The sequence below is a fragment of the Gossypium arboreum genome, chromosome 4 (genome assembly GCF_025698485.1).
Source record: "Gossypium arboreum isolate Shixiya-1 chromosome 4, ASM2569848v2, whole genome shotgun sequence".
Classification (NCBI taxonomy): domain Eukaryota; kingdom Viridiplantae; phylum Streptophyta; class Magnoliopsida; order Malvales; family Malvaceae; genus Gossypium; species Gossypium arboreum.
The window spans coordinates 101942766-101955597 of record NC_069073.1 but is presented as its reverse complement, the minus strand read 5'-3'; the positions used below and the strand labels follow the sequence as shown (position 1 = coordinate 101955597).

Here is a 12832-nt window from a genome sequence, read left to right as displayed (position 1 = left end):
AATGCTATGTGACGTTTCTTATATAAGAGTAATTTGTAAAACTTGCAGTGGCTAATGAAGGATATAAGATGCATGCTGATATCTTTGAATGGAGTTCTTAATGAGAGGCTGGCAGTTTAACCTGTGCTTGTGTATTGGGAGTCAATATTTTGCTAAGTAAGATAAGAATGATTACCATGGTAGAGATTGCTGTACAATAGCTACTTTTACTGATGTTATACTATAGTTGCTTCATCCTGAGGCTTCTTTGATTAGTGAAAATTTGCTAGAATGATTTTGTTTAGATAACAAGGCTTTGAATACCCAAATCTTGGACTTCTTCCTTAAGAAGAAGAAAAGCAGAGGGTAGGAATTAATGTTCAATGTTTGGCAAGTGCATGTAAATCATAATTTGAGTTGAGCTCATGGCTGTCGGATCACAACATATGTATATTAATATTTGTTTTATTGCAGTTCGTAATTTGTAACAGGAATCACTTGCCATGATATTTAGATTTTTTTTCCTCCCTTACTTTGATATCCTCTTCCTTTTGCACCGTGGGCCAGCTAGTTGCCAACTATCTTACTAGTCTATAGATTAAAGGGGCCATTTCCATCTAGAAATTGTTGTAATGTGGTTGACCTTACTTGTATGTTCACAGGTTTGCTTGATTTTTGTTCATTATCTGTTTAGACTTTATTTCTGTACTAGTTTGTTGGTTGTTCCTGGGACATGTTTGGGATGCCACTAGTTTCAGTTCAGCTTAGCTGTCACTATATTCCCGTTGAGCCTTTGTAAGATCAGCCATTAGACAACTCCGTAGATGTCAATGTTTCTGGTATTTCAATGCTGTGCATGTTAATGGACACAGCACTCATACTTTGATTGTTTGGCGAGACATGTGAAGTATGAGCAGTGTGAGTGTGCGGAGTTGAAATGTTGAATATGGTACTATTATTTACTCCCTGTGTAGTTAAAATTCTGCAGCTTCTGCATTACCCTTTACTTGTAGTTGTTCTTTTGATTTTCAGACAAAGGTCTGTGACATGGCAGTCTTGTCTGAATCACACAATAAATGTCTGATACTGACTGTTAGAGGTACAAATATTCCCTTCTTTGCATGAACATTTTGTACTGTTATTTTTACCCTAAACCCCATCTTCAGTTCGGACTTAAACCGTTTGGATTACACCGTAGAGGGTCAATTGCATTTAAGTATAAATTGTTTGTCTTTGAACGGGTGAGCTGGTTAGGCAGTTGTAGGTGACGGGCGATGGCTTCGGAGGCAGAAAAAACAGGAGAATATCAGAGAGCACCAAAGTTTAGGGCTCGGTTTGATGCTTAAATAATTGGGTTTTGAACCATTTACAAGCTTTATCAGATCAAGTGTTGCCATCTTAGTTTTATATTGCATTTCCTTGGATGAGTAAAGCGTCATGGTTGGGAATGGTACATGAGACAGTAAAGTAGCAAAAGAAATCAGGCAAGAAACAGTGTTAGAAAAGGGTAATCAGACACCGCTTTTCATTAATTTGTTGCTGTGAGCTCTTTTATACTTTTTCTTTATGATGGAGACAACTATCAAAATATTTTTATTTCTAATTATGGTGCTCTTTTGCATCGGCCTTTTTAACACTGAAATAAAGGCATTCCGAGACAATCATGCCTTGATGAAAAATATACATGGATGGTTGGTGAAAGTGAAACATATTTGATTTGACGCCTTACTTTTTTCTTTTTCCCGGTGATAATTCATATTTTTATTTTTATTTTTATTATGTTTATGCTCTGAATATAAATATTAAATTATTTAGTTTTAAAAGTATTAGAAATTATGTCATTTTATTATGTGTTAATAGTCAATTTAAATACATGAATTAAATTTTAAACAAGTGTATGTGTTTTTAAATTTTAATGACATTATTTACTTTTTTAACCGGAATATTTAATTAATGTGTTTTGAATATGCTTTCAACTTCTGAGGTTAGAGCTAGATTAAAAGGAATTGATTGATTAAAATGTTTTGAAAGTCATGGGGTCAATTTGAAATTTGAGCAATAGTTTGGGAGTGTGATGCAATTTAACCCCTTAAAAAGTTGGGTGCAATGAAGCAGCTAAAAGGTGGATGGGGAATGCATTATTTAGGGTCAAATGACATGGTATGTGTGTTATAGTTAGTTTTCGACGTTCATAGAGAAAAAAAATGAAATTTAGGACCTACCGAAGGGAATTTCATATAAAAATAACTACAACATTATATACCAAGATACAAAAATATATATGCAACAAGTTAGTTGTATGATTTAATGTGGCACAAACATCGCCCCACTAAATTCAGAGCGTAATTTGTTGTGGTAAAAATATATTTATATATATATATATATATCTATAAAAGTGGTAATGGAAATAGAAATATTAGAAAAATGGAAAAGGCAAGTTTGGGGGGAAGTGAGCAGTTGCCCGCGCAGAGCAGACTGAGCTAGCTCTTATATCTACAATCAACAGTCACTCTCACACCATTTGAATGTTTAACAACACCACTCTTCCCTGTTTTCCACGCCTCTAACGGACCTCTTTTATTGCTCCTCGCCCCTGTCACGCTCTCCCTTATAACTATCCCCAGCTAACATTTTCTTTTTTTCTTTTCCTTTCTTTAAAGCCACTGAAAAATGGAGATGTTTTGGCAACGGAGCCTTGATTTCACTGCTTCAACTGCTTCTCCTTCTTTTACAGGTCTGCTTTTCGTTTCATTTTCACTTGGTTTCGTTGCTAAGTTAATCCTAGGCAAAAGGAAAATCCTTTAGATTCCATTTTTGGCTCATGAAATTGGTACATTTCAGACTGTTACCACCAAACGCATTATTGTTTTTTACTTTTTTGGTTATCTCCTTCTATCCTTTGCTTATGCTTTCGGTAAATTTGCTTGTTTTTTGACTTTTCTATGATGCAATCAACATGATTTTGCTTGCTTTTCTAAGGATATGACGAGCTACGAATGCTTAGCTTAGATGCCGGGTTGCTAATTCTCATGTTTTTATACGTAGCTTCTAAAACTGTCTCCCCCTCTCTTTTCCAGGAAAACAGAGAAAATTTCCAAACTCGGCGTCTGATTCCGGTTCTTGCAGTAGTGATACTTCAGAGGGTGATAAGGTGCGCTGTTTTGTTGCAGTTATAACCAAATATTTAATGAGTTAACATTTATAACCAAGCAGTATTTCTTTATTGTTGCAGTTAATGTTTGAGCTGGGTTGGAGATCATCAAAACAATCAACGGGGACTCCAATGAAGAAGCTGCTAGCACAAGAGATGTCGAAAGAGAATGAATCGAGAAGACGACCACTGAGTGTTATAGCAAGATTAATGGGCCTTGATGGACTACCACCTCTGCAGCCTAACCACAAACAAAGGAAAAGAACCCAGATTTGTCAAGCCAAAGTTCAAAACGGAGGTACATTCAGAAGCCGGCAGTCTTCTAGGAAATGCTCAAAGGAGGAGCAGGAATTTAAAGATGTTTTTGAAGTATTAGATGCAACAAAAGTGCAGACTGGTGGTTACTCGTCGCAGGGGGCTGCAAATTCAAAGGTTTCTGATGTCCAACTGGCCTTTATTCAGAAGAAATTTATGGAGGGTAAGGGTCTTTCACCAGATGAAAACCTTCTAGATTCTGGGGAATTCAGTGATACCCTTGAGGTGGTAGACTCAAACGCGGATATTCTGGTGAAATTCCTTCATCAACCAGATTCATTATTCACAAAGCATTTGGATGATCTGCAAGTTGCGCTTCCTCAGTCTCGCTGTAGTCGATTTTCGACTATGAAGTCATCACACACTCTTAAAAACCAAAATGTTTGCTTAGGCCAAAAGGCAGGGAGAGAAACTCAATTGAAGTGCCCTCAGCAGCATCAAGAAGATATTCTGAATCAATCTTATGGGAGATACGCTGCTCACAATCGCCTCAAGGCACCTAAGGTTCAATTAGAAGAGAAAAATGGACCACCTATTTTACCCACAACAATTGTTGTCTTGAAACCAAGTCTAGGGAAGTCACAAAACTCTGCCCTAACTACTTCATCACCTTGTTCTTCTCATCATCCTCCATCTGGTAGTGCTGGAAACTCGGGTATCCTAAATAGGGAGGCAGAACTATTGGGGGAGAAAAATGTTCACCAAGATATTGAGTTTTCAATGCATAATTCTAAAGAGTCCAGGAAAATTGCCAGGGAGATTACTAGACAAATGAAAAATTGCTTTAGCAATGGCTCAATAAAAATCTCAACCTCCAGTTTTAGAGGATATGCTGGGAATGTAAATTCTTGTGATGTATCTGGATCTGAATCTGCAAATGATTCAGATGTAACAACAGTGTCTTACACAGATAACATTGGGTGGAATAAGCAGCATAGGAGGTCATCATCCGGTTCTAGTGAATCATCTCTTAGTAGGGAGGCCAAGAAGAGACTATCTGAGAGGTGGAAACAAACACATAGGCCTCAAGAGGTAGACTTGATTAGTATGGGCAGCACACTCGGTGAAATGCTTGCCATCTCAGATAAGGAAGTGAGCCCTGCAAATTCTAGTAGTGGCTTCGGTGAGGAAGGATGCAGTGAGTTTGGGAATCATGTTAAGTCAGCAGTGTGGAATGAACCTTTAGGCATTAGCAGTAGGGATTGTTGGAAGGACGGATGTCTTGGTAGTCTTTCAAGACCTCCGTTGGTTCCTACTTGTTCTACCGACTTTGGAAGTCTTAGAATTAACACTAATCATGGAATTCGTTGCATAGACCGGCGTGAGAATCGAAAAGATGGTTCCAAGAGAGAAGCTTCATTGCCAAGCAATCAAAGTTTCCGTGTTAAGAAATCTCGATGTCCAATTAGTAGTTGCAGTAATAACAGGGAAAATAAGGATACTTCACTAGATAGTATTTTCACCCCATATCAATTACTGCAAAATCCAGACGGTGATAATCAATCTGAAGACAACCTTATGGTTTCAGGGGCATCTGCTTGTACTACCAGGAATTCAACTTCAGTTCTTGAAAATGCAGTGGATGCTAATAATCAGAATAAGGTTGTGCTTCCTGAACCTTTTCATAAGGATTTGTCAGCTTCTACTTCAGCGAATGCTGTTGTTTCTACTGGCGACTTGGATAATCTGGACTCCCAGGTATTAATATTTACTCTTCAATAGTATTTTAGCTTGTAAATCTTATGCATGTATTGTCAGTAGTTTGGTGGTACAATTTTTTTAATAGTTATAATAATTAATTTTTTTCCCAAAAGTTGCATCCAATGATTATATTGAAATAGCTCAACTTTTCTATAAAAGTTCATTGAAGTAGGGACATAATCTTATATAAAATGTTATGAAAAAGCACATCTTGTACCGAGGACATGTACTTTAATGTGCAGCTTTTCACTACCTATATAAGATTCAATTATGTATTGCTCTGCTTTTCTACTATATTTTCTAACATGTATTGCTCAATCTCTCTCATTGTGTTGCATATAGCGATATTGACAAACCTAATACCTTGGCCATTCTTGGCCTAAAGTATAACTTATGCGGATAATAGATGCAGTCTTAAGTTGCTCTTTCAAATAGTTGTGTTGTAATTTGAAACTTGCCTGAAATAGTTAACCTCTACATCTTATTTAATATTTAGAGCATATGTTTTGTTGCATAGAATTTCCTCTACTCATCTCTTGTATTTTATCTCCAGGAACCATCAGAGGGACCTTCCAAGCAAGCCGCATCGCATTGCCCTGTATCAGAGCAAGAATCTCGATTGATCTCTAAGGAAGCTGATCAGCCTAGTCCTGTTTCAATTATAGAAACTCCTTTCACAGAGGATTTTTCATCTGGTTCAGAATGCTTCGAGAGTATTAGCGCTGATCTTCAGAGTAATCAAAGCCATAAGTTCATCCAATTCATATTCTGCATGAAACCTTTTGTTCTGCATTTTCACTGCATGAGTTTCTATCTATTCTGTTTTTAACTTTTAGTTCTGTTTATGCTTTTAGGCCTTCGGATGCAACTTCAACTATTAAAGCTAGAATCCGAGGCATATGAAGAAGGAATTATGCTTCTTTCGAGTGAAGATGAGGGTGATGAAGTATCCATCGGGTTCACCGAGGACAAAGGGATAGCGAAGGCCGAAGAAGATTGGGAATCCATGTACATAGATGACGTCTTGGTTGAATCTGGAATTAACGGCGCCGACCTGGATACATTCTTAGCGAGATGCCATTCTCCAGAATGTCCTGTGAATCCGTTGACATTCGAAGAACTTGAGAAAAAATATGGTATTCTAAATAGTTGGTTAAGGGCTGAAAGGCGATTGATGTTTGATGGGATTAATTCAAAGCTAGGGGAGATCTATCAGCAATACATGAAGCATCACCTACATCCACGTGTGAAGTCTGTTCGGAAATGGAACATTGGAAATGTGGAAGATAGCGTGCGCAAGTCACTAGTGAGCCAAAACGTGGATGCCGGAGAGACGGTGCTAGCAGGAGAATGTCAATGGCTGGAGTCGAGCGACGATATGGATGTAATAGGTAGGGAAATAGAGAGATGGTTGGTAGATGAACTAGTAGCTGAGGTAGTAAAAATGGCAGGGTAGTAAAGATACTTTCGGGAATTATCAGAAAGCAAAGCATGTATTGCTGCTATCGGAATTTGAGCCGGTCTCAGATCCATAAGTTTTTAAAATGTAAATTGCTTTATTTATTATAATTTTTGCAGTGCAAAAAAAAAAAAAATCTTAATAGAATGTAAGTTAAAAATATAAAAATTTGTGGTGGTCCAAAATATTTATTATAAATTTATTAAATTTAAATTATTATATATAAAAATAATGTTTTTTAATATAATGAAAATAACTTAAAAGTTTCATATAAAGATAATTTTTTTTAAAATATCATATAAAAGCTGAAAAATCATTATTTTTACAAATACTTAGGAATAAAAGATTGAAATTTTGCCGAAGTCATAAAATAAAAATTTATTTATCAAATTAAGTTTAAAATTCATAATAAAAAATTATATAAAAACGAAAATGAATTGAAACAAATAGAATTATAATAATAATTGGAAAAATTGAAGGAAAAAAACTGATAAAATGCCACCCTAACTATAAGAGGGCGGTAAGGTTAAGCATTAAATTGGATAATTTATATAACTATAAAAGGGTGGTAAGGTTAAAGCTAGCATTAAATTGGATAATTTTATATAAATTAGTAGGGATCTGGTTTTGTTAGGAAAATGAAATTTGACTTGGTAATCAATGTGTTTATTAATTTAACAAGGTAGGTAAAAATAGTGGTAATTTCTATTATATATATATATATATATATATATATATATATAAAAACCTGAATGATATTAAATTTTAAAACATGTTTTTCCAAAATCGTCAAACTTTTGAATTGAAATATTTGTAAGGAATTCTCCAACTTTAGCACATTCTTCTCTAACTTTACCATCATAATATGTTAAACTTTGAAAGTACAACCTCTAACATTAATATAAGCTGAAATTATCTAAGAATCAAACTTCGACTAAGATTTCATTCCCAAAATATTTATTTTCCTTTGAAGCATGAACTTAATTAAAAAAAAAAAAAAAAAAAAAACAAGCATAAATATGAAAAGGGAGATCAAACATCATAAGGTCCATTGGGATCTAATTGCTTGCATAAACCCATGTAAGTGAGATAAAGGACCCGATCTTTAGCACCCGTCCTATGATTCTTGGTATGCTTGCAAAAGTACTTCAACTCCGATAATTTACAACACCCCAGCATCTTCCCCAACAGCAAAAACAGCCAATTTATGTCTCTTTTCTTCTTAAGAACAGGCTTCAAGGTACTACCACAAGTTTCACAGTTAGGCAATGTGGGTGCGGTCCATTCAGAGGGTGCTCGATCATGCAACGCAAACTTGTTTTCTTTTATAAAATCCCCTATCTCTTTGAACTTCTCTTGCAAATCGTATTCCACCTTGCAAACCTTGTCGCACTTCTTGCATTGAACATCACCGTCAATGCTGGTCAAGTTGTGAGATACAAGATAATCAAGGGTGTGAACCGTGGCACGCCGGTTAGTGGCCCAAGGGAACGGTGGTGGGATGGTTTCGGATCGCCCTTGCCTTGGTGCTTGAAAAGGGTTCCTACGTGAACGAGAAGGACGTGAATGGTTCACAATCTCTCCAGAAACAGTGTTACTATCAATAGCGTTAAAGCCGGTTGGGGTTTGAACTTGGTGGTTCGGGTAATATGGTAATGGTGGCGCTTGTGGGATTGGGATACATAGTTGAATGGTTTGTTGTTGCCCCATAGGTGACGATGTTGGTGGTGGCATAAGTGAGGAAGACGAAGATGACGGTGGCGGCGCTGATGGTGATGGTGTTGATAACGATAGTGTGAGTAAATTTTCGTCCTCGTTATTAGAGGCTTGGAGAGGATGGGGGTTAATATCCATGTCAAAGATAAAATAAAAAAGAAAAGAAAAGATTAGAACAAAAAACGAAAAGAACACTTTGAGAACATTAAGAGAGATTTTAGGTTGAGAAGTGGAGATCTGAAGCAGAAAGGATTGGTTCAACAGATTTATGTAATTTTTTTTTTCTGAATTCTAATGAGATTGAGATTCTAAATTGAATTTCAAAATAAGTTAGACCAGAGAGATTTTTAAGGAGTGATTCATTCTATTTTAAATTTTTTTTAAAAATGGAAAATATTTGATTTATTAATATTAGTTTTTCATTAAATAGTTTTAAAATATTTAATTTTCAGTCATAAATAATATTTCATTAAGTAATTTAGTCCTATTAATCTCGTAAGTGAACAACTAAGGTGAATTACGATATTAATCTCTTCCATCAATTATATATAATTTTGATCGGTATAATAACAAATTTAGTATTTAATGTTTATATATTTTGTCATTTTGGTCTTAAATCTAAAAATTCAATAAATTCAGTCTCAACATTTACACAAATGTTACGAGATAAATTTGTTAAATTAGGACAAAATTGACAAAATGTTGAAGGCTAAATTTATTATTATAACAATCAAAATAATATATAATTGATGGAAAACATCAACGTCGTGATAAGTTATCATTAGTTGCTCACTTTTGAAATTGACAGAGATTAAATTACTTTTATTTTTGTTGAGAGAGATTAATTTACTCAATTTTGACTGAATAATTTTTTTTATAGTTATATTTCATTATAGAATATTAGAAGGAGAAAATGCCATGTAGGAGGTAAAATTCAATTTAGCAAGTGTTGTTAATTTTCTTTATCAATATTATATTAATGTTAATTTGAACTTAATGTTAAATATATTTAGATGAAATTATAAGCATAGGTAACTAGGTAATATTTTACAAAATAAAAAATGGTAATAAAGTTTAAAATAACTATTTTTAAATAAATAAGTCCAAAATTTTCATGCGTTTAAAATAAGGCGAAACATATAACTATGATTAAATCACATTGGGACATTTATATTAAAAAGAAAAACAAAGTAATGAAAAACGAAAAGAAATTGGTTGGAAACTAAATAATAATAATAATAATAATAATCTAAACCCTAAAGCAAAACCATGAAATCAAAGATGAAAAGGTCCATGAGGATATAGTTGTTTGCACAATTCAATGTAAGCAATATAAAGAAGTCGATTCTTGGCACCCGTCCTATGATTCTTTGTATGCTTGCAGAAGTATTTGAGGTCTGATAGTTTGCAACATCCCAGCATTTGTCCCAACACCAAAAACAGCCAATTTATGTCCCTTTTCTTCCTAATAACTGGTTTCAAACTGCTCCCACAGGTCTTGCAATTATCAAGCCTGGGATACATCCAACACTTGGGGGCTCGATCATTCATCCTCCACCTGTTTCCCAATACAAAATCTTTGATCCCCTTCAACTTTTCTTCTATGTCATATTCAATGGTGTAAACCGTCTGGCACACTTTGCATTCAACCTGCCCATTGATGGTGCGAATGCTATTGGATTGGAGATAGTTAAGGTCATGAACCCTGGCTCGTCGTGCTGTGGCCCATGGATATGGTGCTGTTATGGTTTCACTTTTGCCTCCTTTAAGTTTCTGAAACGGGTTTGCTCGAGCTCGGGGGCCGGTCGGTGCCGCCACCGCAGGGTTAGGGTTAGGGTTAGGGTTAGAGCTAGGGTCAGGTGGTGGCCCTAATGTAAGGTCGAGATGAAGAAACTCTTGATGATGTCCTTTAGTAGCATTAAGGTTGCTTGGAGAAGAAGGTAGATGATGTTTGTGATCAATGGAAAGTAAGTGGCAATATGAAAAGTAAGGGTTTTGTTCCAATGAGGAAGATGAAAAAGATATGGATGGCGTCCAAAGGTTAAGTTGGAGGTGTTTTGGATCCATATGAAATATGTAAACAAACAGTGAGAGAGAAGGGTTCAATTGAATAGCAAATATATATAATATGTTGTCCAACAGTGACAAAAAATTTAGTTGAATTAATGTCTAATCTCATATTCAAACTTTGGACATCGATCTTAATTATATGTTAATATTGGTAATTAATTGAATATCAGAACTTGGGAGTAAGAAATAGAATGAAATTGTGATTGTCTTGACCTGTTTCAATTAAACACCAATTTAAAAATAGATGATATTAAGCTAAGGGTGAATGTAGTTGGATGAATGTTAATAAAGCAATTTCACTCCAACTTCAACACAAACATATATGGAAATCATTTTAGTCATATTTAGCAAAGTAATACATATTTTTGAGATATTGAATTAAAATAACAAAAAAATTAACCACGTCTGAAAATTTTAATCCCCCGTTATAAATTAAAGCTTTATTAATGTATGAAAATTAATTCATTGTATCGAATTTCTAACCCGACAATTTCACCACTAAATCTGAAAATTTTGACATTTAAACAATTTAATACTTAAATCAAAATCTAACAAAAATTACTTCATAAAACAACTAAATATCGCAATCAAAGCTTCAAGATTCATCAATGGAAACTTCTAAATTTTTTTTAATAGTTTCAAAAATAAAGGTACGGGCTAGTTAGACCTAATTGCAACAATCTCAGAAACATAAAAAATCATTAAAAATAGGGCATAAAAACCATAACATGCAAGAAGAAATTCAAAACAAAGCTCTACCCCTTCAACAATGGAGCATTCGGCCAAACAAGAAGAAATTGGAAAAGTTTGAGAAGTGGTTTTACTATTGCTCCTTCATATTCTAGTTTATTTGTCAAAGAAAATCAAGGAAAACTAGCCGAAGTGGAATATCGGTCCGCAACACCAACGACACAAGAGAGTACTTGGCTAAAACAATTGATGGAAGATCTTCATCAGCCAACAAACTATCAAGTAAATCTTGTCTACGATAATTTATCAGCCATAAGTCTAACAGAGAATCCAATCTTTCATGCTAGGACAAACATCTAGAAGTACACTCTCATTATATTCACAATAAGGTCTTTGAAGGGGAGATTAAGATGGTGCCAACAAAGACATATGATTAAGTTGCAGACATATTCACGAAAAGTTTGAGTAGACCAAAGTTTGAGAAGTTCAGAGAAGCACTTGGTATGATCTGCAAATCATTTCTGGAAAGAAGTTTGCATTGAGGGGGAGTGTTGAAAGCCAATGTAACTTCTAGATAAAAACCAAACTTATCTTTTAAGAGATATTTTCTTTGGAAGATTCTAGAATATATATAAAATAGAGAAATATGATATTCTCTATAAGGCTAGATATTATACATGAACATTCTAGTTATTAGATATTTGTAAAATTAATGGTAATGATGTTGACATGTGTTAACAATCCAACAGTCACTAAACTCTATGAATAGGGGTAAGAGCTTTCTTTTATGTAATGATGAAAAAAAAAAGTATGTCATATTGTAATTGTATTGTGTATTAATAAAAATGTTCTCTTATCTTGTAATTGTAAGTCTCGGTTAATCCTTCAGTTTTTAAACACTTAGTGCACTTGGGTTAGTTTTTTTATATGGTTGGCTCTTTCGGCTGAGTATTATAGTGCTCTAGGAGGTTAGAAAGTAAAAGGTTAACCGATTTCAGAGAGTTGATGTAACATTAATTGTAGGTCTTAGGTCTTCTGTAATGGTGTGTTGGGCTCATTGAGTTCCCAGCATTTTTTATTTGTTGACAAAATTTTAAATACATTTCTAAAATAAGAAAAATTAAAAATTTCAAAAGCAATTATAATTTTTTAAATAATATAAAAAATAAAAAATATAAATCTCTTTTTAAATATAAAAAATTCCAAATATAATATTTTTAAAGATACGAGAAATACAAAAATATTTAATAAAAACTTCAAATTGAAATAAAAATAAAAATAAAATATAGAATTTATGTAAACTTTTTGAAATATTTAAATTTTAAAATTTTCTTTTTACTAAAATTTATAATTTTCATACTTTCCATTTTATATTTTTCAAATTTTTATGAGTTGTGTTTCAATTTTTATTTTCTGGTTTTATAATATTTTATTTTTAAAATTTTAACAACTTACAAATTTTTAAGGATATATATATTTTCCTTTTGAAAATTTCCATTTTATTTCAAATTTTCAAAAATTTTATTGTTTTGGATTAATTTGAATTTCTTAATTTTTATAAAATAATAAAATGCATTTTTAAAATTTCTACTTTTAATCTCTCTTTTTTTTTCAGATTTTCAAAACATTAAAGCTTACGGACTAAATTGTTATATAGCAAAATTATTCGAGTTAATGTTGAAAATTAACAAATTTCTCGTTACTAAAAAATCTATCCACTTTTTTCTTAAATTATTTTTTCCCAAATTAAA

At 33.6% G+C, this 12832-nt stretch overlaps 3 protein-coding genes across 3 annotated transcripts; 1 reads left to right on the top strand and 2 right to left on the bottom strand.

Annotated features, from left to right (window-relative positions):
- The first annotated feature begins 2377 nt into the window (after positions 1-2377).
- Positions 2378-6715, top strand: LOC108459393 (uncharacterized). The gene is made up of 5 exons (XM_017758757.2): positions 2378-2713; positions 3057-3130; positions 3212-5143; positions 5700-5880; positions 6001-6715. The coding sequence occupies exons 1-5, from the start codon at positions 2650-2652 to the stop codon at positions 6600-6602; spliced, it is 2853 nt and encodes a 950-aa protein (XP_017614246.1). The 5' UTR covers positions 2378-2649; the 3' UTR covers positions 6603-6715.
- A 922-nt stretch (positions 6716-7637) lies between these two features.
- Positions 7638-8459, bottom strand: LOC108458879 (uncharacterized). Its single transcript, XM_017758276.1, has one exon. It carries the CDS (start codon positions 8457-8459, stop codon positions 7638-7640), a length of 822 nt encoding a protein of 273 aa, XP_017613765.1.
- A 1137-nt stretch (positions 8460-9596) lies between these two features.
- LOC108458878 (uncharacterized) lies at positions 9597-10388 on the bottom strand. Its single transcript, XM_017758275.1, has one exon. It carries the CDS (start codon positions 10386-10388, stop codon positions 9597-9599), a length of 792 nt encoding a protein of 263 aa, XP_017613764.1.
- Positions 10389-12832: the final 2444 nt, after the last annotated feature.

Excerpts from the sequence above, each read along its gene's own strand:
- LOC108458879 (XM_017758276.1), bottom strand. The coding sequence starts at position 8,459 with ATGGATATTAACCCCCATCCTCTCCAAGCCTCTAATAACGAGGACGAA.
- LOC108458878 (XM_017758275.1), bottom strand. The coding sequence starts at position 10,388 with ATGGATCCAAAACACCTCCAACTTAACCTTTGGACGCCATCCATATCT.
- LOC108459393 (XM_017758757.2), top strand. The coding sequence starts at position 2,650 with ATGGAGATGTTTTGGCAACGGAGCCTTGATTTCACTGCTTCAACTGCT. Across the intron at positions 2,714-3,056 it reads TGCTTCTCCTTCTTTTACAG|GAAAACAGAGAAAATTTCCA; the intron begins GTCTGCTTTTCG and ends TCTCTTTTCCAG. Across the intron at positions 3,131-3,211 it reads ATACTTCAGAGGGTGATAAG|TTAATGTTTGAGCTGGGTTG; the intron begins GTGCGCTGTTTT and ends TTATTGTTGCAG.